The sequence below is a fragment of the Bubalus bubalis genome, chromosome 5, assembly GCF_019923935.1.
Source record: "Bubalus bubalis isolate 160015118507 breed Murrah chromosome 5, NDDB_SH_1, whole genome shotgun sequence".
NCBI classification, from domain to species: Eukaryota; Metazoa; Chordata; class Mammalia; order Artiodactyla; family Bovidae; genus Bubalus; species Bubalus bubalis.
The window spans coordinates 37,275,469-37,300,116 of NC_059161.1; the positions used below are offsets into that span (position 1 = coordinate 37,275,469).

Here is a 24,648-nt window from a genome sequence, read left to right on the forward strand (position 1 = left end):
CCCTTTATCACCTTCTTTGGTGACTGTCACCTCAAAACTCTCTAAAGGGAGAAAAGATAAACCCATGTCAGTAATACAGGAAAGAACGAACTCGAAACAATAAAAAAAAAAAAAGTCAAAGATGCACATATTACATAGAAAAGCTTGACATCATTTAACAATACACTCAGTAGCCAGTGGCTAACACTGTTAGAGCAAAACTGAACCTTCAAGAACAAAATGTCTCTTTGCATCCCACTTACCACAGATGGCACTAGCCTAGGGATGAAATACTGCTGTGAAGTTTCCTCACACCCACAGGTGTCATGGGGATCTCTCTTTTCAGGAATGCTTGGATGATAACAGTGTCTAAGTCAGTCTACTTGCTGTTTTCTAGTTTTTAGATTTTCATTTTGAAGCTAAGTTCTTGGTGGCTGAATACCATAACATTCAACTCGTCATTGGCCTTAAGGAAACAGTTGGGAGGGAAGGGTTTTATTTCAACCCCTTTGTTCTTGGCCTGAATAAATAACCATGTTTTCTCATCTAAGGTACCCAACCAAGGCAACCCATATCCATACAGAGACCTCTTCTCCTGGAACATCTGCTTAAATGTGAACTGAAAGCAGATTCAGTGCTAACTGTAGCGATGCTGCTGTGATCATGGTTTTCACTTCCTGAAACACCTGTTCTTCCGAGTCAGTATAAATCCTGCTCACCTCCCACTACGACCCACTAGAGAGCAGAAACGAGAAGGTCAGGGGTACCCTGCCCCAGACTCGGCGTGGCCTCGCCAGGGAAACCAAAAGGTTACCCAGCCTCAATTTCCTGCCCCCCCTTTTTTTTTAAATGTATATCCCTGAACAGTATTGTTTCATTGTGTTTGTGACATGCAGTTCTTGTGACTTGATTTTTCACTCCACCTTTTCCAGCCGTGTGCATCTGAGATGTATTTATCTTTGCTAGCACCTGCAGTTACAGAGTTCATTCACTCGCACTGGCACACACAGTTAGAAGCCAGTGAGTTAAAATGTAAGTGCTTAAAACATTGGCCAGCATAAAGAAAGCCCTCCACAAACACTGGCTGTCGCTGTAATGATTTCCCATTGTGTGAACACACTGTGAGTTCCAGCGCTCTGCTGTGTGAACAAGGCTCAAGCCACTAGCCACGTGGGGCTGCTTAAAACTGAACTGAAATTCATGTTAAAAGTGCATAATATTGGGCTTCCCTGATAGCTCAGTAGATAAGAATCCACCTGCGAGTGCAGGAGACGCCGGTTCGATCCCTGAGCCAGGAAGATCCCACATGCCTCAGAGCAACTAAGCCCAGGAGCCACAACTACTGAGTCTGTGCTCTAGAGCTCAGAAGCCACAACTACTGAAGCCTGCGTGCCTTACAGCCCGTGCTCGGCAACAAGAGGAGCCCCCGGCAATGAGAAATCCATACACCACAGCCAGAGAGTAGTCCCAGCTTGCCACAACTAGAGAAAAGCCTGAGCAGCAATGAAGACCCAGCACAGCCAAATAAATAAATACTTTCAAAAATAAATTAAAAAAAAATTTTAAGTGCATAATAATAAAAACTCAGTTCCTCAGTCGCACTGGCTGCATTTCAAGTGCTCAAGAGCCACACGTGACTAGCAACTATTCATTGGAGATGTAGACATGAACACTCCATCACACTGCAAGCTCTACTGGACAGCGCTGCTCAGGGCAGGGGGCAGGCAAACCGGCAGGCCAAGTCCAGCCAGAGCGTATTTCTGAGTGGCCTGCAAGCTGAAGATGGTTTCTGTGTGTTATTTCATGACACAAGATAATTATAGGAAATTCAAATGTCAGTGTCCATAAGCAATGTTTTATAGGGATGCATAAAACAGAGACCTGCTAATGTCTTGTCTCGGGCTTCTTCGCCATGCCTCTCCCCCACAGTGGCACAGCTCGGTCACTGCCAAAGAGACCATCCCCCCATGGACTGCAAAGGCTCAAATCCTCACTGCCAGCCTTTTAGAGAAAGACTGGCTGATCGCTGCTCTTTAATCCACCATGAGCAGAAACTGCTGGGTACCAGCTGTGTCCAAGAGTTTTCCAGAATGTGGTAATTCGCTTGACTATGTTTGCACTTTTGGGGTGTAACTAATAGAGTGGGATATATATTAAGACATGTCAAGCTGCCCAGCTTTAATTCAGTGGTATAATAACATCTTGGGTTTTTTTTTTTTTTTGACTTGGGAGTCCGCTGTTCTAAAGAGAAAATGGTGAGGCGTCCTACGTCACTCACAGTGAGTGACAAGGCTTTCCCAACAAGGCCACTGCATAGGGAAGTGAGGTTTAAGACCTCAGATGAAGCCTCTGACCTGGGTGATGCTGCCTACACGGTGCCATGCTGAGTAAGAATTCAAAGACACTCACCAGGGACCTCCCTAGTGGTCTACTGGCTAAGACTCCACACTCACAGTGCAGGGAGCCTGGGTTCCATCCCTGGTCAGAGAACTAGATCTCACATGCTGCAACCAAGATCCCACCTCCCACACCCAAGAGCTGGCACAGCTTAAAAAAATTAGACACTCAGTCAAGCACTGTCCTTTAGATTGCTTCTGACCATGGGACCACAAAGAGAAATAGAAGTGTCTGCTTCAAGCTGTAAACTGCCTGCTTCATGCTACCAGGCTGGGAGGAGGGGACAAACTTAGGCATCTCTCAGCCTTGTCAAAGAAGGACATCTCAAAATCAGCTGTCGTATTCTACTTCCTTTCTGTCCTGTTCCTTCCCACTCAATCCAGACCATGTACTATTGCTCCAGGCTTCCCAGGTGGTGCGAGTGGTAAAGAGATGTGGGTTCGATCCCCAGGTTAGGAAGATCCCCTGGAGAAGGAAATGCCAATCCACTCCAGTATTCTTGCCTGGAAAATTCCATGGACAGAGGAGGAACCTGGTGGGCTATAGTCCATGAAGCTGCAAAAAGTGGGACATGACTGAGCAACCACTGCTCCACTAGATAAATCTACAGCTCTGCTCTCATCATGTCTGAAATCCCCCACTGGGTTCCCTGGACAACCGACCCCTCTAGCCCTGCTGGCCTCAGAATGGACAAAACCTCCGGTCTCTCTCCACTCTTCATTCCCCTAAGATCATCTAAAATAGTCAAAAGGAGCTTTAGTAAAGAATTTTTAAAAAGCAAAACAGAAAGATATAACAATGGATGAAGCCAGCAGAGCAGAGCTCTCACTTCTCTCTCTCTCTGGCCACGTCCAGTTCTCATCTGACAGTGCTGAGCCCTCACTTTCCACATCGGTCCTTTTGGCTTCCAGCTTCTTCCAAATCTTAGTTCAAGCTCTTCCCCAGACAAGAGAGGGTGTCTCTGGAGCTGTTCCTGCAGCCTCTCCAGGTCTGGCGCTGTCCTGCCCTCATGCTGCAGCCCCAGTGGAGGTCACCAGCACCAGCTTGGATACTTCAGGTTCTCTCGTGTGACAGAAATCCACTCCAGCCAACTCAGTGACAGGGCCTTCACTGAAGAGCCACTGGGAGCTCATGGAATTGACTGCAGGCCAGAGACAGGGACTTGGAGACGGTCAGAAACCAAGGCGGCTCCAGAGACCAGCGAAGAAGAGCCACACAGTTCCACGGCAAGAAGGCCTGGATGGAAGGGCCATGCCCACAGCTGGTATCAGCACCTATCCCTCTGCTGGACATTCACATCCCAAGAGAGAGTGTCTGTTGGCCTGGCCTGGATCATGCCTGTGCTTGGCTGGGGGAACAGGGTAACGGGTTGTAGACCCACCAACCTGGACCCAACAGGAAGGAGACCAGGGGCTGCTGACGGAAAACTGACATTTTCTGAGCAGCAAGTGTCCACTACAACGTGCCTGCTAATCCACCTCTCCTCCCTGACCCACTTCTCTCTCCCTGGCCTTGGCACCCTTGCCTACCAGCTAGACGTCCAGGCTGACTCTTACTTATGGTGACTTTTGAATTCCTTGCTTACTGGTCCAGGCTAGTTTCTGGAACCAGCCCACATGTGGCTCTAATCAAAACAGTTTTTCCAGGTACCTCAGATGTACAGTAACGAAAAGCACACACCCAAAGGTTATGCCCTAATGGCCCAGGCACAACCACCTGTGATGGACTCTCACATTCCAGTGCGCCAGGAACTGTCCGAGACACTTGCTGAACGTGTCCTTTGCCAAGCCCCCTTCCCAGGAATTCAGATTCAGCAGCTCTGGGGCAGAGCCCTGTCATCTGCGTTTCTAACAAGTACTGCCAGGAGGCTCCAATGCCGACCAGCTGCAATCCACACTTGAGAGACTGGCCTATCAGTGGTTTCCAAACCTCACCGGCTGGTTATAAATTTCTAAGCTGTGCTCCTACAAGTACAGACTCAACTGGGCAAGAGCAGACAGGGGAACCTGACGGATGCGCCCCAGGACCGTCTGGATGCAGTACTAGAAACCACGGGCGAGGTGACATCCTGTCTACTCAGCCTGGCAACAGAAACCATGCAGTTCTGGGCTCATTTCCAACCCTCTGCTCCTCCGACACACCAAATGGGCTGACTCTTCACCCACCTCTTTGAGACCCCTGCCAGCTCCCACCTCTGTTCCATCCTCCCCACTGCCCGTTACTGCCCAACCATGTACATCCTTCCCATCCTTGGCAGGAGCTCGAGTCTGCCTTTGGAAATCACATCCTTATCTTTTCATGAACTCCAGTCTACCCAGTGCTGCCTCTCTCACTTGACAATGACCTACAGATGTCCAGGCACCCCTGCTTAACTCTCGGACAATGCTGGTCTCACCTTCCCACCTAGAAGACCAGTGTTCTGAGAAATGCTTTTTTGTAATTTCTGGGAGGCCTAGCAAAGCTACCTAATATTTAATGATTATTGATCTCAAACCATTCCTTGTTTATTTAAAACTGCTACTCAACCGATTACTGCCTTGCACTATGCTGAGTTACACAAGATTTCTGACATTCCAATTTTTCATGTATTTTGACATTTTCAGACAAAAATGGCATTTTCATGTGACTTAACCTAACATATCCAACTCATGGCTGCAAACACAGTCCCAGCCCAGCTGCACATGCTGACAAAGCAAAACTGGGTGGAGGTGTGTGGTGGTGAAGCCCGTGGGCCACCCTCAGGGCATGTGAGTCATGAGAATTACACAGAATATGGAGAAGAGTAGCACAGATATGAGCCAGTTCTAATTAAATATCAACAAAAGTACAGCTCCTGTTCTTGCCATGAAATTTCTTTTGGACTCCATTCATATCATAATTGTTTAATCTTGTAAAATATCTGTACTCAGATTAGGAAGGCAGGAAAAAGAATGCTTCTATAACCACATATGAAAGGAAAGAGCTTCAAAAAAGGTAGGGGGTGGGGGTGGATGCAGGGCTTCCTAGGTGGCAGGGTGTAAAGAATCCACTGGTCAATGTAGGAGATGCAAAAAGTTCAGGTTGGATCTCTGCATCAGGAAGATCCTCTGGAGGAGGAAATGGCAACCCACTTGAGTATTCTTACCTGGGAATCCCACGGACAGAGGAGCCTGGTGGGCTACAGTCTATGGGATCACAAAGAGTCGGATAGGACTATGCATGCACGCAGAGTGTTCAGCTCCCAATATAGGCCACTCACTGGGGTCAAAGGTGTCACCATAAAAACAGCAACAATGTGGCTGATAAAATGGCCCCAGTCTGTAACTGCCCATTAAATACATACAACCCACACCACATGTTTTATCCCTACCTCTACTCGGGCTTTTAGCAGATTAAAGAAAAGGGGCTGAACTGAATGGTTTGGTTTTCCTTTTCTAAAATGCTTGACCAATACCAAGACTTTATTTACCTAGTCTTACCCCAAGAAAACAATGTGGGCCAAACCCTGTGCATTTCACATGATCATCTGATGAGTGACAAATTACAACACACTTCGGTGACCAGGCTTCCCACATTTCACAGGTGTTTATTTAGGAGCTTAGACAAGTCATCTCCAGTGGCTACCCACACACAGGCCCTATTATGGGATTAAGACCGTGGACCAGAATGTTTACCATGTCGTAAAGTCAGTGTGGTGAGAGCCGACCTGGTGAAGCTAAGAATCACACTGGGGTCAGGCTGCCTGGTTCAAAGACTGAGCTGTCATTTGTGGGCTGAGTGATCTCAGGCAAACTCATTCGGTCCTTCTACCAGAATTTATGGATCACTGACTAGTCCCAGGGACTTCTCTGGTGGTCCAGTGATTAAGACTCTGCGCTTCCACTGCAGGAGGCACAGGTTCTATCCCTGGTCAGGGAACTGAGATCCCGCATGCTGTGAAGCATGACCAAAAATTAAAAATTAAACAAATCAAAACAAAAACCCAAACACCAACTAGTCCCGGGGGCTTGTTAAGGGACCGGGGATTAAATGGAGAACCTGGCAGTCATGCTGCTGACAGATGTGCTCTGAGCCTCTGTTTCCTCATCTGGAAAATGGGGGCATGACAGTCTCTACCACTGAGACTGCTGGAAGGAATCAAAGGAACCACGTAGAGCCGGAGAACACCCCACGCCACACGGAAGAGAGCTCAGTCAATGTCAGCGGTGGCTGCTGCCACCACCACCGTGATGCTAAAGTAAACTCAACGTCACCACCAACTGCAACCAAAGCTCAAAATAAGGCTCCAGACCCGTCCTCTGCCTTACCCAAAAAACATTTAAGAAACTCAGTGAGAAAATGGAATACTACTAAGACTACTAGAGGAAGATGGAAAACAGTTCTCATGTAATGTTATATGAAAAAAAATTTTTTTAAAGATTCCTAACAGCAGCAGTGAACACTGAAAATAGCACTTACTACATACCAGGCATTGTTTTAAGCTCTTCATATTTATAAATAAATGAGCTAATATTCTCCAAACCCTATAAGGTATATGATATTATCTTCATGTTACAAATGATGAGAATGAGGCTCAGAGATGTTAAGTAATTTGCCCAGAGCCACACAGCCAATGAGCCTCACAGCCAGGACTGAAGCACTAGGCTCCAGGATTTGTGTTCCTTATGTACCTGTCTGCTACAGCCGGGTGGGGGCAGTGCTCTGTGTAGCAGCTGGATGGGAGTTGGATGGGTACCATGGTAACAGAAGAGGGAGGGAGACAGGAGGTCCCTTCCCAGGATTGTGCAGCTACTCACTTCGGTAGGAAGAGGACTATGCTTCAGGAAGAGTAGATGAGCACCAGTTCCACCCCTGGGTGCATAATTGAGAGCACTGAACATCCACACAGAGACTTGTACACAGATGTTCACAGAATCACTACTCACAGTGGCCACAAAGTACAAACGATTCTGATGCCCATTACCGATGGATGAATAAACAAAACGTGGTCCATCCATATACTGAAATATTATTTGGCAATAAGAAGGAACGAGGGACATGCCACAACGTGGTGAACCTCCAGATCATCATGCTAAGTGAAAGGCGCGAGTCACAAAAAGCCGCGTGTTGTTCTTGTGTGAAATATCCAGAATACAGGCAAATCCAAAGACACACAGTAGACTAGTGGCTGCCAAGGGGAGTGACTGCTAACAGAGGCAAGGGTTTCTTTTTGGGGTGATGAAATGTTGTAGGGCTTCCCTGGTGGCTCAGATGGTAAAGCGTCTGCCTGCAATGCGGGAGACCTGGGTTCGATTCCTGGGTCGGGAAGATCCCCTGGAGAAGGAAATGGCAATCCACTCCAGCACTCTTGCCTGGAAAGTCCCATGGACGGAGGAGCCTGATAGGCTACAGTCCATGGGGTCACAAAGAGTCGGACACGACTGAGCGACTTCACTTTCACTTTCAACATTGTAGAATTAGACAGTGGCTGATGGTAGAACAATCTTATGAATACACTAAAAACCAGTGAACTGTATACATTATGGTATATGAACTGTATTTTTTTTAAAAAGACTATAAGACCAACTGTGCTTCCCTCTGAAAATCTCCAGAAGGAAAATATTTATTTTTTCTGTCCACTATGGCAAATGCAATCAAGTTACCACTATACTAGGCTCTATGCTGCTTCTCCATATAGTTGTTTAAAATCCCAATATATAACTTTGGCACATTAATAAAAAATACCTGAGAATCTCTAAAAACATAAAACTTTGTAAATACTATTTCATTCAAGACTATACATCAAGGATTTTTTTTTTTGCAATACTCATTTATATTTTAGCCAGAAACAATTACACAAACACTAACAACTTATATCAGGGGCCACACAGCATGTAATATCTAAAAAGTTAGATAAATCTTACATTTAATAATTTCACAATTAAAATGGTGTTTTTATTTCCCCAGTAGTAAACCCATATATCAAAACCAAAAAATAATAAAGAAAAATGAAACTATCTTCAATTGTGAAGGTAATAAATATTTTTGAAAAGAGAATTTACCATAAGAATCTATTTTGTACCCACCAAAAAATAATGTATCTGAACTTAAAACAAAATTCACATTTTATTCAGGATGAAATAAACTATATCCCCTGGAGAAAGGAAAGGCTACCCACTCCAGTATTCTGGCCTGGAGAATTCCATGGACTGTATAGTCCATGGGGTCACAAAGAGTCGGACACAACTGAGGGACTTTCATTTTCAAACTATACAAAATTGATTTTCTTCACCAAACTAAAAGCAATATTTTCTGTATTATTCCTACATACACCACAAAACACTTATTTTTGTAGGTTTTCTAGGTGTTGCTTAATACATTAAGTTTTAATAAATGACACAATAAAATTAAATTCAACAAGAAAAAAGTGACACGTAAAATGACTTCAAAGTTAGTACTCAATGTACATTTCATTTCCTACTTCCCATCCTCTGTAACTTTCTGTGCTGCCTAACACAGCATCACAGTTAAGAGCCATCCTGCCTGACTTGGAATCTGGCCTCTGACACATCTAAGCCGTGTGACCCAGAGCTGGTAAGTTAGCAGCTCTGTGCTTCAGCTTCCTCTCTTTAAAAAGGGGTGACAAGAAGTATACTTACCTCAAAAGGCTGTTGAGAATTAAACACAAATGCATATTTGTCCAGTACTTACAGCAGTGCCCAGGACACTGAATGCTTTATAAGGGGTTATGAATCATGAGTGATATAACGGGACAGAGCTCCACCAACAACAGGACTGGGTACAGCTGAGAATTTGTAAAGAGAGGCCTGGGGGAGTAGATGCCAGAACTCCTGACTGCAATTGCTACTCAAAATCAATTAGATGTCAGGGAGACGCAAGTACCCTCAGGAACATAAGCTAGATGACCCTAGTAAGGTTACTGACAAGGCCCCGAAATGTCACACCCGCAAGGAGGAACTGTATATAATAAACAAAGGTGTTGCATGCAAAGTGTGTGTAAATATATCTATGCAAATACTCAAAAATTTAGTGATGCCCAGAGGAAACCATAGGCAATGCTAAAAATGATTTTAAATCAGGGGAGGGGGGAACAACCAAAAAAAAAATCACCTTGGCTACCAAACAGAGACTGTGTGTGTCTTCCTAGCACAGAGCACTTCCTCTACCGTGCATCTAATTGGATTTCTCTCTAAAAACCAATAAATGAGTAAAACTAATCAAGAAGGTCTGTCTCTACCACTGACTCAATAGCACAAGCTGCTTCTCAGGTTACTCCCCTGGAAATGGGATGTGGCACTTGAACAGAAAGAAGAGAAATTCAGTCTTTAAATAGCTCTTCAGAGACATCCTTGCATTCATGTCTCCCATTTACCATAGTAAATTCAATGTATGGAATGATCTATATGAGCTAATTGAATTTTTCTCATTTGTTTTGAGGCAAACAGAACAAACACATTTTGTTCTGGAAAAACATCAGACAAAAACCACTCTTTAAAAATTAACTTCACAACGTCTCTTTTGACTCTGAGGCAAAGAAAGGGAGAAGCAGCCTGTTCCTCTGCCTATTCGTGACCCCGGCCTTGACGTAAAGCACGAACAGTTCTGATCTGCAAAGTGCTATTGGAAGCCACTGAGACAGCAGATCTTCAGAGCAACCCTTGTCTGTCCCAGTGAACACTGAGCTTACAATCTTATAAAGTAACTCATGCTAAAGATTTACTGAAAGTAACATCTAAGCCAAATGAAATCACTTATAAAAGACTGCTCAATATTCTCAACTAAGTCTCTTCAGGTAACTGAAACCTAGGTAGTACAAGGAAAATCATGAGCTGTAATCACTTATATCAGGGGCCCCCAACTTCTGGAATCTGAAGCCTGATGATCTGAGGTGGAGCTGATGTAATAAGTGTTCTATAAATCTAATGCGCTTGAATCATCCCCAAACCATCCCTTACCTCCTGCTACAGTCCATGGAAAAACTGTCTTCCATGGAACCTGGTCCCTGGTGCAAAAGGCTTAGGGACCACTGCTCCAGATCCTCACTGCTCAGAGACCAGGAGCACCAGGAAATAGGTTAGAAAGGCAAGGTTGCAGGTGCCCCCAGAACCACTGTATCCAAGCCTGCATTTTAAGCACGATCCCGTGCTCTGCACAGACACAAAAGCTTGAGATGCACTGGTCTGGATGCTTTCTTGCTGGTTACATCAAGACAAGGAACACAGTGATGCAATTAAATGTTTTGCCTTTCAAAAAGTACAGGCTTTGCAAGGGCAGTCAGGTACCCCTGTGGTACGTGGGGGCCACACACAACCCTTAGCTATCAAGACATTCTCAGAAAGGCTCAGAAACAACCCAAATGGGACACGTGAAATGCTTCCCAGACTCACGACAGGGAGTAAACAAAGACAGGTTGGTACCTGCAAAGCGCAAAGGAGCATCTTTGTCCAGGGCAATGAGTGGGGGGTCGAGGAGCACAGTGCTGTCGCTCTCCGTAACTAAGCCATGATATGTGGGCTCCAGCCACGGCTTGTGCTTGTTGACTGTATTTAAAAAGAGAAGGAGGAGAAAGGACATAGGCCAGGTTAGAACTGTTATTTTCAACACCACCGCTTTTGAAAACATACATCCATATCATTAACAATAAAACCCTCATGAGTCTGAAAGGCCACGCTGCTATTTTTTGTGGCCAAGTCTGGTAACAAGACCCAAGTGGGATGAACTCCTAAAGAAATGCAGAAATTATCTGAGGCCAACCCCCAAAGCAACCAAAAATAAGACATGAACTGCTCTAGAAACTGAAAGAAAGAAAAAAGATTGATGGTTACATGGACAGTTTCACAGACTAACTCATACCACCTCTGTTTTCAGCCGATCCTAGAAGAGTTACAAATAAAAATATGTTATCTCTTGGATTAAAAGATACAAACTAAACAACAAGGCCCTACTGTATAGCACAGGGAACTGTACTCAAAATCTTGCAATAAACCATGGGTTTGTTGTTCATTTGCTAAGTCATGCAAGCCCACAAACTATAGCCCACCAAGCTTCCCTGTCCTTCACTATCTCCTGGAATTTGCTCAAATTCCTGTCCACTGAGTCAGTGATGGAAAAGAATATGAAAAAGAATATACAGATACGATAAAGATATAAAGATAAAGAATAAAGATAATGTGCATGTGTGTATGAGAGAGAGAGAGAGAATATATATATAAGACCCCATAGACTGCAGCCCACCAGGATCCTCTGTCCATGGAATTCTTCAGACAAGAATACTGGGATGGGTAGCCATTCCCTCCTCCAAGGGGATCTTCCCGACCTAGGGATTAAACTCTGGTCTCCCAAACTGCGTGCGTGCTAAGTCGGGCAGATTCTTTACCATCTGAGCCACCAGGGAAGCCCACATTTAAGAGTATATTCTTAAATATATACATATATTTTTAAAGACAGAATCACTTTGCTGTATACCAGAAACACATTATAAATCAACTATACCTCCAAAAAAACAACTTTTTTTTAAAGAGATACAAACCGCTACATATAAAAATATGTAACAAATGTAGACTGTATAGCACAGAGAAATACAGCCATTATTCGAAAATAAACAGAAAGCAATCTATAAATACACTGAATCACTCTACCTTACACCTGAAACTAACATAATATTGTAAATCAACTATACTTCAATTTTTAAAATGTTATTTATGATAATAACAGTATTATTTATTTAAAATTAGCATTACAAAAAGAAATGTAAAACAAATGGGTGAAACAAGATTTATGAATATAAAATTACAAATATAATGCATTAAAAGAAAATGATACGCAAAATTCCTAAAAAATCTGACTGAAAACAGTGATCAGGAAAAACCTGCTTTAAAAAATAATAATAATCTGCTCTGGGATCAGGACAGCCTGGACCCAAACTCCAGCGCCCCTCTATAATGTGCTGTGTGACCTGGAACATGAAACTGATTTCCTGATCTCAATTTCTTTTTTTAAATATTTACTTTTGGTTGCCCTGGGTCTTCATTGCTCCACGTGGACTTTCTCTAGTTATGGCACTTGAACTTACTGCAGTGGCTTCTCTTGTTGCAGAGAACAGGCTCTAGGCACAAGGGCTTCAGTACTTGCAGCACAGGGGCTCAGTAGTTGTGGCACACGAGTTTAGTTGCTCCAAGGCATGTGGAATCTTCCTAGACCAAGGATCAAACCCATGTCCCCTGCATTGGTAGGTGGACTCTCATCCACTGCACCACCAGGGAAGTCCTCAATTTCCTCTTTTGTGAAGCCTGGACCCCCATCCCCAACAAACCACAGGGCTGGGGTGGACAACTGGAGAAGTGATGTTTTTCCTTCTCAATTGGGTACTAGCACTGCTCCTTTCCGCACAATTGCACTCATCTCACACTCCAGTAAAGTAATGCTCAAAATTCTCCAAGCCAGGCTTCAGCAATATGTGAACCGTGAACTTCCTCATGTTCAAGCTGGTTTTAGAAAAGGCAGAGGAACCAGAGATCAAATTGCCAACATCCGCTGGATCATGGTAAAAAGCAAGAGAGTTCCAGAAAAACATCTATTTCTGCTTTATTGACTATGTCAAAGCCTTTGACTGTGTGGATCACAATAAACTGTGGACAATTCTGAAAGAGATGGGAATACCAGACCACCTGACCTGCCTCTTGAGAAACCTATATGCAGGTCAGGAAGCAACAGTTAGAACTGGACATGGAACAACAGACTGGTTCCAAACAGGATAAGGAGTACGTCAAGACTGTATATTGTCACCCTGCTTATTTAACTTATATGCAGAGTACATCATGAGAAATGCTGGACTGGAAGAAACACAAGTTGGAATTAAGATTGTCGGGAGAAATATCAATAACCTCAGATATGCAGATGACACCACCCTTATGGCAGAAAGTGAAGAGGAACTAAAAAGCCTCTTGATGAAAGTGCAAGTGGAGAGTGAAAACGTTGGCTTAAAGCTCAACATTCAGAAAACAAAGATCATGGCATCCGGTCCCATCACTTCATGGGAAACAGATGGGGAAACAGTGGAAACAGTGTCAGACTTTATTTTTCTGGGCTCCAAAATCACTGCAGATGGTGACTGCAGCCATGAAATTAAAAGATGCTTACTCCTTGGAAGGAAAGTTATGACCAACCTAGATAGCATATTCAGAAGCAGAGACATTACTTTGCCAACAAAGATCTGTCTTGTCAAGGCTATGGTTTTTCCTGTGGTCATGTATGGATGTGAGAGTTGGACTGTGAAGAAAGCTGAGCGCCGAAAAATTGATGCTTTTGAACTGTGGTGTTGGAGACGACTCCTGAGAGTCTCTTGGACTGCAAGGAGATCCAACCAGTCCATTCTGAAGATCAGCCCTGGGATTTCTTTGGAAGCAATGATGCTAAGGCTGAAACTCCAGTACTTTGGCCACCTCATGTGAAGAGTTGACTCATTGGAGAAGACTCTGATGCTGGGAGGGACTGGAGGCAGGAGTAGAAGGGGACGACAGAGGATGAGATGGCTGGATGGCATCACTGACTCGATGGACATGAGTCTGGGTGAACTCCGGGAGTTGGTGATGGACAGGTAGGCCTGGCGTGCTGCGATTCATGGGGTCGCAAAGAGTCAGGACACGACTGAGCGACTGAACTGAACTGAACTGCTTCTTTCGTGTTTAGGGTAAGAACATCTGCTCCGACAGCCTGCTGATCTGAGAAAATGAATTTGTGGTTTCTGTCCATTTCGTTTTTCCCCAGCTGTGGCCCCCAGAGGGTCCGTGCTGAGACTTTCCTCTGGTTGAGGCCACCAAGCCCCTCCCTGGGTTCCTCTCTCCACCAGCCTATTTTGAGCTCCTCTCACAGTTGTAACCTTTCCATTTTCCTATTTTCACCTTCTGAGTATTCACATTATAACCTCAGGATATAGATTAACCATGGAATGACTCATGAAGCTGATCTGATTAAACGGAATGTTGTTGTTGTTCAGCCACTAAGTCATGTCTGACTCTTTGCCACCCCGTGGACTGCAGCCCACCAGGCTTCCCTGTTCTTCACTATCTCAAATTCATGTCCATTGTGTCAGTGATGGGGAAACAATGGAAACAGTGAGAGACTTTATTTTTTGGGGGGCTCCAAAATCACTGCAGATGGTGACTGCAGCCACGAAATTAAAAGATGCTTGCTCCTGGAAGAAAAGCTATGACCAACCTAGACGGTATATTAAAAAGCAGAGACATTAATTACTTTGCCAACAAAGGTCCGTCTAGTCAAAGCTATGGTTTTTCCAGTAGTCATGTATGGATGTGAGAGTTGGGACTACAAAGAAAGCTAAGTGTTGAAGAATTTATGCTTTTGAACCATGGTGTTGGAGAAGACTCTTGAGAGTCCCTTGGACTGCAAGGATATCAAATCAGTCAATCCTAAAAGAAATTAGTTCTGAATATTCATTGGAAGAACTGATGCTGAAGCTGAAACTCCAATACTTTGGCAACTTCATGCAAAGAGCTGACTCACTGGAAAAGGCCCTGATGCTGGGAAAGACTGAAGGCAGGAAGAGAAGGGGATGACAGAGAATGAGATGGTTGGATAGCATCACTGACTCAATGGAAATGAGTTTGAGCAAGCTCTGGGAGGTAGTGATGGATACCGAAGCCTGGAGTGCTGCAGTATATGGGGTCGCAAAGAATTGGACACGACTGAGACTGAACTGAACTGAAGTCAGTGATACCATCCAACCATCTCATCCTCTGTTCATCCCCTTCTCCTCCTGCCTTCAATCTTTCCCAGCATCAGGGTCTTTTCTAATGAGTCGGCTCTTCACATCAAGCGGGCCAAAGTACTGGAGCTTCAGCTTCAGCATCAGTCCTTTCAGTGAATATTCAGGGTTGATTTCCTTTAAGAGTCACTAGTTATAAAACTTTATTTCCACATAGTTGGGGCCTATTTCTTGAATGAACTACCCAGATTCTCTTTGGGCAGTCAACCAGAAGTGACTGAAACTAAATTTAAATGTTTAACTGTCTTTCATGCTGTGTGACCGTGATGTGGTCCTACTTTTCTTTGCTTTAACAATGATGGGATGAGGGGAGACGGTGAGGATCAGAAGCACCTGAGCCCCACCTGCACTAATTCCCATGTGACCTACTGAAGAAGCAGAGTGCTCACATATGAAATTCCAAAGGAGCAGGCCTGTGTCTGCGAGGGGCAAGATGAGGGACCTGCTCTCTCCTTAATGACGCCTCCACCCGACATTTTATACAGGCTGCACCCAAACCAACAGCAAGTTCCCTGCCTTCACTTTCAAAGCAAACCCAGACCCACAGGGAGTTGGCTAAAGGGTATAGAGGGTTTTGGTTTTGCAAGACGAAAAGAGTTCCAGCGCTTGACTGCACAACAGTATGAATTAATGAACCCAATACCACTGACTCCAACACTTAAAAATGGTCAAGACGGGAAATTTTATGCTATGGGTATTTCACCACGTTAAAAAAAAAATTCCACACTCACAAAATAAACCCAGATGTAGCCATTTCTTATCCCCTGTGCTGTCTACTGAGAGCTATTACAAAAGCCCAGTAATGGTCTCCTCCCCATCTCTTGCACTGACTCGTCCCACAGCGGCTGGGGTACTGCTGTGATCATGGGGGTGGCTCAGAACCTACGCTCTCAGAACCCATCTACACCAAAGATCCTGAGGACCCCGAACAACTCTGCCTTAGGAGGGCCCGTCTATCGGTAACAACAATAACAATCAGTGCTGAAAGTTAAAACCAAAGAAAAGCGTTAGTACTGATATTTGTTATTAATTCATTTTCAAAAACAAAGCTACTGTGAATTAACATAATATGTTAATGAAAATAAATATATATTTTAAAAGAGAGTTTACTAGGAAGACTGGCAATGCTTTACATTCTGCAAATTCTTTCACAGCCCGGCTTAGCAGAAGACAGCTGGGTTCTCACCTCCACTCCTGCAGCCAACAGGAAACTCCAATGTGCATTCATGAAAAAATGAGGAAAAAGCAAGTGATGTCTTAATATAATTAAAACAGCTTTGACCTCTCGGATGCCCTCACAAGGTCTCTAGCCTCAGGCCTCTGTCGGAGCATTCGCTCCTCCAGCGCCCAAGACTGAGTGCTGGAAATAAAGAGTCCCCATAACAAAGACCGAAGACCTGGAGTGCCAAAACTAAGACTTGGGGCAGCAAAAAAAAAAAAAAAAACAAAAAAAACAAAAAAAAACACACAATAAAAGAGATTCCCCCCTCCAGTTAAGACAGAGCCCGCTGCTCTGCCCCCCAGCCCCACTTCCTCTTTCTTTCCTCTGCTACTCCTTCTGACCACGAGCAGTCAGCCTAGGACCTGGGGCAGGCTACTTGGCTTCCCTGGGCCTCAGTTTCCCCATCTTTAAAATGGGGACAGCAACAGCACCCACCTCTGAGGTTCCCATGTGATCTAACCCGTCCCAAGTAAAATGCTCAGTACAGGGTCAGGCACTCGGGAAATGCCATAAGGGGCTGAGCTGTTGTTAATTCTCCTGTAAACATACACACACAAAACCAGGGATTCCAGGAGGGTGTGACCCTTTTTCTCTACTTATTTCCAGGACTTAGGATCTCATTCCTCAGGAACTATCTAGTAAGTGAGTGAGAATATACCCATGGACGGTACAAATACAGTCAGTGCCCTGGTTTATAAATTTTCTCATAGAGAAGAAAGTTTTGGTGTGGAGAATTGAAAAAAAAAGTGTACTGGTGTTTTAGATATTGGGAAGATGTCTATTTTTTGTTTCTGGCAGGTGGATGTTCCAGGAAAAGGAGACAAGAATTTTAGAGCCATCAAAATATTGAGGGATCTGCCTGGACAGGTATGTTCTCGTTAGATTACGAAGGGAACTGTTAATAATTATGAAAGGAAACCTAGACCACAAAGACCAAAAACACGTGCCTCTGGGGAACGTCCCCTCCTCTCCTACCAGCTGCTCCTGGAACAAGAGAAGAACTTAGTAAAGAACGGCGTTCAGCTGGTTGTGGCACAATCTCCCCTTCTCCTCCAGAAACGTGCCCCAGGGGAAGGGTGGGAGGAAGGGATAGTTAGGGAGTTTGGGATGGACATGTATGCGCTATTATATTTTAAATGGATAACCAACAAGGACCTACTGTACAGCACAGGGAACTCTGCTCAACAGTATGTGGCAGCCTGGATGGGAAGGGAGTTTAGGAGGGGAATGGATACATGCATATGTATGGCTGACTGGCTTGGCTGTTCACCTGATACTATCACAACATTGTTAATCAGCTGTACTGCGATATAAAATAAAAGTTAAAGGAAAAAACAAGACGTAACCCCCAGGACAGTGGTGAATTAGGTGGCTTGGTGCTCTGCATGGGTCCCACAGTTGGCTGTATGCTTTGAGAGGACAGGGTTCCAGAAAGCACAGAAAACAGCCTCACTTTGCAACCAGGTTGAATGCTTCCCCTAACTGCTGAAACTCCTCATCCTCTCCAGGTCTTGTTAAACCGTCCTACAAGATAGGCTGGAACACTGGCTGGAGTTACAGATCTAAGACAGATAAACAGGCCATTTTAAAGAAAGCACTCCAAAAATCTCTGCTGTCTGTCACTAATCTCTCATTTGAAAACACAGAAGGCTAGGCACTTCCCTGGTGGTCCAGTGGCTAAGACTCCATGCTCCCAATGTAGGGGACCTGGGTTCGATCCCTGGTCAGGGAACTAGATCTCACATGCTGCAACTAAGACCCAGCTCAACCAAATAAATAAATACTAAAAGGAAAAAAAACTCAGAGGCTATTAGTTCAATTCACCATTGATAATGTACTACTAAAAGCAATATTCAATTCCAATTTGTTTTCACATTTAAGATTTTATTAATAAAGTTACAAGCACAGTAAATAAGACTAAAGAACACTATTCCAATATGTGAGTCAGTAAAACTCCTGAGACTTAAACTAAGTGGATTTGCTTGGTAAGAAAGTAAAAAATACCAAGCCAAGCAAACTACAGAAAATCTGTGATGAATTTCTGGCTACCCTAAGTGGAAAGGCCTGCAGCTGAAAATGGCTAATGGTTCAAGGGGAATAATAATTGAACAGCTATAGTCCCAGCTCTTTTATTTTTCCCCACTATTCTAATTTTATAGCTCAAATTTCTAAATTGCTACTTAAGCTGGCAGTAGAATGAAGAGATTTGGCCAGGTCCACTGACTGAGCTTTTAAATATTTAATAAATGATATTTTTAATATTTCATCACATTCAAGTGCATTATAAAATATTGATGGAAACAAGTGATTGATGTTTCTGTCATCATCCAAAAAAAGATCACAAATAAAGACATTAGACTACTGGCCATAAGTCCAGGAGTGGGTCACCATATTCAGAGTCTTTACCCAAGTCATTTCATTGCATTCTAGATCATTTAAAAAAGCCAGCTAAAGTTTGAATGGCACGGCATTAACCAAAATCACAGAATAGCAAGGCTAGTGACCAAACCTCTGCATGTGTGCTCAGCTGCTTCAGTCATGTCCCACACTTTGCAACCCCATGGCCTGTAGCCCGCCAGGCTCCTCCGTCCATGGGATTCTCCAGGCAAGAATACTGGGTTGGGTTGCCATACCCTCCTCCAAGGGATCTTCCCGACCCAGGGATCGAACCTGCATCTCCTGTGGCTCCTGCACTGCAGGCAAGTTCTTTACCACTAAGCTACCTGGGAAACCTGATCAAACCTCTAAGTGTAGGGTGTTTCTGGGGTAGATACCTATCGTTTTAGGACATGGCAAGTTTTTATGGTTGTGATAGATTTTAATCATTAGAAACTGCCACTAATTGAAAAATTAAAATGAAAAGAATACAGCAGTCAACTCCAAGGTTAACCTGAAATATAAAACTTATGTCTCCCTAGCACTGGGTTGGCCAAAAATTCGTTCGGATTTTCCATATCCAATATATCCCAACTCTCTGGACTAAAAAGAATGGCCCCTTATCCAGGTCACACAAGTTACAGACCCAGGCAAGGTGGTTTCAAAGCCTTCGTGCAGTGGCCTTGACATCAACCCAGCACCACAAACAATTGCCTTCTGACTTCTTTGGTTACAAAGGGAAATCTACTGTTTTTCAGAAATCACTGTTTGAGGTGTGACCCGCCTCACTCCAGAACACCTAGCTTGGTCATATAAGGAAGATACTGACATCATAACATATAATGACAGGTGACTTAGTTTTAAGAGTCTGTAGGCATCTCCCGTAAATCCTAGATGAGGTTACATGTTTTGTTCACAGATTAAATGTTTAACCTCAATTCATCAAAAAAATCTGCAATTAATGAACACTGCCACTAGGTGGCAACATGGCTCAGTGGTAAAGAATCCACCTGCCAAGACAGGAGACTCAGGAGAGGCGGGTTTGATCCTGGGTCAGGACGATCCCCTGGAGTAGAAAATGGCAACCCAGTCTAGTATTCTTGCCTGGAAAATTCCACGGACAGAGGAGCCTGGTGGGCTACAGTCCATGGGGTCGCAAAGAGTTGGACACGATTAAGCGGCTGGGCACAGGACAGGCTTTGATTAAAAAATCCAGCTCTTACCAAGGATTAGGAATGTAATCTGAGTTAGCAGGCCCTTTGTTAAAGATGGGGGCTTCCCTCGCAGTTCAGTTGGTAAATAACTGGCCTGCAATGCAGAAGACCCAAGTTTGTTCCCCGAGTGGAGAAGATCCCCCGGAGAAGGAAATGGCAACTCACTCCAGTATTCTTGCCTGGAGTTGTTAAAGATGATACACACAGATAGGTGTCATAAATGATAAGAGTATAAAATATCCACCTGATTTTTTTTCTCAAAAATATTGAAAATATTAAATATCCTGAAATATTCATAGTCCCCTAATTAAAATATACTGCCTCAGTCATAAACTCTTATTTAAATTAAACCATCCCTGATTCTTCAAAGCAGCTTAACATCAAAGGTCCCCGTGGCTTCCCATCATCACTGACTGGGAGTTAACTCTAAGACATCTTCCTTGAACACCTACCATGCATGCTCACACTGCAAGGAGTTGGGCTCTCAGGAAATCGAGTTACAAGCTTGGGAGCACACAAACATGTCAACATTCTACATTCTAGATGGTGTGGCTCCAGAGAAGGGGTTATGCGTTGTACCAGGAACTTCCATCAGTCAGCAGGAGCCAAGATGACCGAGGGGCCACCATCACCAACATGGCAATGCCCCCTGCAAGAGGAAGGACAGGGCTCTGGAGCTGAACCTTCCACCCAGAAGGGACACAAGCAGCTCCTAACTCATGGCCAGAACCAGCCACACAGCCCCTTGAAAGCTCCCGGGGGTAGGGAGGTGCCATTCTACCCTGTGTCTGGTGAGAGAGCTGGGAATACCTGAGGTCAACTCTAGGAAGTTGAGTATTCCCACTTGAAGTACCAGGGGAGACCCTCTTCCCCAGGAATAGCCCTAACAAGAGAACAGGTTTCTCAGGAGTAAGAGTATTTTATCAGAATAAAGATACATATAAAGTTTCCTTTAAGAACTCAAAGCAAAGTTGCTGTATGATCCAGCAACCTCACTCCCTCAGCATGTATCTGACAAAACTATAATTTGAAAAGATACATGCACCCCAATGTCCAATAGAAGCACTAACAGCCAAGACATGGAAGCAACCTAAATGTCCATGGCTATGTAAATGGATAAAGATGTGTTACATATACACAATGGAATATTACTCAGCCATAAAAGGCAAGAAATAATGCCATTTGCAGCAACGTGGATGAACCTAGAGATTATCGTATTAAGTGAAGTAAATCAGACAAAGACAAATATCATATGACATCGCTTATGTGTAGAATCTAAAAGACTTATACAAATGAATGTTATTTATAAAACAGTAACAGACTCACAGACATAGAAAACAAACTCATGGTTGCCAAAGGGGAAAGTGTTAGTCATTCAGTCACGTCCAACTCTTTGCAACCCCATGAACTGTAGCCCATCAGGCTTCTCTGTCCATGGAATTCTCCAGGCAAGAATACTAGAGTGGGTAGCCGTTCCCTTCTCCAGGGGATTTTCCCGATCCAGGGATTGAACCCAGGTCTCCTACATTACAGGCACATACTTAACCATCTGAGCCATCAGGGAAGTCAAAGGGGAAGGGGAGGTTAAATCAGGAGCTTGGGGATTAACAGGTACATACTATATATAAAATAAACAACGACAACCTACCATATAGCACAGGGTACTATATTCAATATCTTGTAATAACCTACAATAGAATCTGAAAATAAATGTGTGTGTGTAACCGAATCACTTTGTTTTGCACCTAAAACACAAAATCGTATGTTAACTATACTTCAATTAAAACAGTTTTAAAAACACATATAAGGTAGAAAGATAGAAAAACATACGGCTCATTCTAGGACTAGCAACACAGTCATGAACATGTGGCTCTGATTGTGTAAGGAGAGGCTGGGCTGCGATTTAGGGGCAGATTGTTTAATTATTCTGTACCTATTTCTGCATCCTAACAGTGAGCATTCCTCTTCTGCTTCACCCCTGAGTTCTCTCAATTTTTTAAACAGTTGTTTGGTCACTTAGTTGTGTCTGACTCTTTGGCAACCACATGGACTATAGCCTGCAAGGCTTCTTTGACCATGGGATTTCCCAGGCAACCAGTAGAGTGGGTTGCCATTTCCTTCTCTAGGGAATCTTCCCAACCCAGGGGTCAAACCTGGGTCTCCTGCATTGCAGGTGGATTCTTTACCACTGAGCCACCAGGGAAGCCCCCTTTAGACAGTAAGAAGCTGGGACTTTGGGATCAGACAGAACTTAGTGAGTTCTGTTTCTTACTCACTGTGTAACTAGGGGCAGATTGTTGGAACTATTCTGTATCTGGTTCTGCATTCTAAGTAAGGAATGAGATCACCTTTCACAACCTGTGTTGAGGATTACAAGTGAGGTAAGTGAAGGGTCCACTCTACATCTGACACATGGATATCCAACAAATACTTGTTGATAAATTAATCGTAAGCAAAGGGTATACTTTAGAAGTAACAGTGAGTACAAAAGGACCAGAGCTTATGAGGCTCAGGAGGTGTTCCCATGACAACTTTCCTGTCACCATCTCCCTGAACACGATCTGCAGTGAAAGGGAATCCCTGCAGCCCAGACTCAGGTGTAATTTCATCCCCCTCTACTCAGCAAAAGGAGAGAGAGGAATATTATACAGAGTGAAACTGTTAGGTGTGAAACAACAGTGAAAAAACAACTGACTTTTTACCAGAAGAGGAAACTTTTTAATCAACCAAAGTAACAGTGAATGGAATTTATAAACAACAGCTCTCCTTTCCAGCTGAGGTTATTCCTGGTAACAGTTCTGGCTAATCCAACATGGGTTTCCTCTGACTTTGTAAAATACGTTTTTAAATTACTCTTTTTAATTTTTTTCTAAAACTGAACATGTTCAAAGAATCACTAGACACACTGTGTAGGCAGGTCTAAGGGCCTCTTCATCACAATTCCCAAATAAATTTAATGTTAAATAAAGTGTCTGAAAAATCTGTATGTGTTAGATATTATTTAGGTGAGGGTTTTCAACCTCAGCACGGCTGTTATTCTGAACAAGATATTTCCAGGTGTGGCTCATCCCGTGCATCGCAGGATGTTCAGCAGCATCCCTGGCCTCCACCCACTAGATGCTGGCAGCGCCTCTGCAGCCGTGACAACCCCAAGCGTCGCTAGCCTCTGCCAAGACTCCTCTGGGGCAAACGTCGTCCCCAGCTGCCACAGAGCCACTCACACCTACCACCTTAAGGAAAGCCAAGGTTTTCCACGTTAAAATCATTTAAGGGATCCAAAAATAGTCAACTTTACAAACTACGTGTACGCCATCAATGGTGAAGTTCATTTCTAAACTTAAATCACCTTTCAGTGTAAAATAAATCCTTGAGCAAACAAGCAATTAATCTTTTTTAATGGTACAGTGGAACACTGCTTGTGTTTATTCCCATTTCAAGTTCACCTACTGTGAGCATGCAGCCCTGCATGTGAGGTGGTGCCATCTTGTAAGAGGAGAGGATGGTGACCTGCCTGTGGCACCTGTCATTCCCTGTGTCGGGGATCGGGATGTGTGTCGCGAGGTGAGACCAGAGAGTAAGCAAGAGTTGAAGGGGAGGAGCATGGATGCCCTTCTCCCAAGTTCAAAATGCCGAGGGGGAAGCAATAGAGACGGAAGCAAGGGAGAGAGATGGTGAGGGAAGACTAACAGCCGCAGGATGAGGGGATAGGAAGGGGCAGGAATGCAACTGGGGAAACCAGTTAAAGACGCTGGCAGCAGGAACAAGACGAGAAACAATAAGGGGCTGACCCAAGACTGGTTTGGCGTCTGCGTTTCCACAGCACATGGTAGATGGGACAGCTGTTCCCCTCCTGGACTGAGAGTTAATGAGGGACGACGGCTGGGGAGAATACAGGGAAAGGGGCTTCTCTCTCAGATTCTCTTCCTTCTTTCCATGGTCCATCCATCCATCAACCCATCTGTCCATCTCTCCACAGTCCATCCATCATCAACCTATCCACTGTCCAACATCCATCCACACTCCATCCATTCACACTCCATCCATCCACAGTCCATCTATCCATCATCCATCATCAATCCATCATCCATTTCCACTGCCCATCCACTCATCATTCATCCACCCATACATGCATACATCATCCACCCATCCATGGGCCATCCATTCATCTTTACTGAGCCACAGGTAGTCTTCTAAGTGCTATGGAAACAGTGGTGAAGAGAACACCTCCTGCCCCTGAAGAGCTTGTGTTATGGTTGATTAAAATATTTTAAGCACATTCTGCAAAGGAATTCTTAGGGAACAAAATCACACTTTCTACTATTCCAACTTTTCCAAGCAAGGGGCCCTTCTAATTATCCCTTCAAATTTCAAACAAGGTTTTCAATTGTTATAAAATATGCATTTACCATCTCAACCAGTTTTAACTGCACCACTCAATGGCATTAAGTACATTCAAACCCAGGACACTTTTCAGCCTGCACAATTGAAATTCTGTCCCCATTAAACAGATTCTCCATTCCTTCATGCCAGCCCCCAGCAACTATCAGTTTACCTTCTGCCTCTTATGACTACTCTAGGCACCTCAGAAAAGCAGATACCTGTATTTTATGATTGATTTGCTTTCATTAACATAATGTTCTCAAGGTTCACTGATGTTACAGCATGTGTCAGAACTCCCTCCCTTTTCAAGACTGAAT

General features: G+C 44.0%; 1 protein-coding gene across 9 annotated transcripts in view; it reads right to left on the reverse strand.

Moving 5' to 3' along the window:
- CLSTN1 (calsyntenin 1) overlaps positions 1-24,648 on the reverse strand; it is a 75,321-nt gene that overhangs the window by 28,101 nt on the left and 22,572 nt on the right. For 6 of the 9 annotated variants that reach the window (XM_044942968.2, XM_044942969.2, XM_044942972.2 and 3 more), the window contains exons 2-3: positions 10,773-10,895; positions 12-41 (exon numbers count right to left, since the gene is read on the reverse strand). In XM_044942968.2, coding sequence (XP_044798903.1) covers positions 12-41; positions 10,773-10,895 — 153 coding nt within the window. The remainder of the gene's footprint in view (positions 1-11; positions 42-10,772; positions 10,896-24,648) is intronic. The other 3 variants (XM_044942971.2, XM_025285861.3, XM_025285859.3) reach the window with 1 other exon arrangement.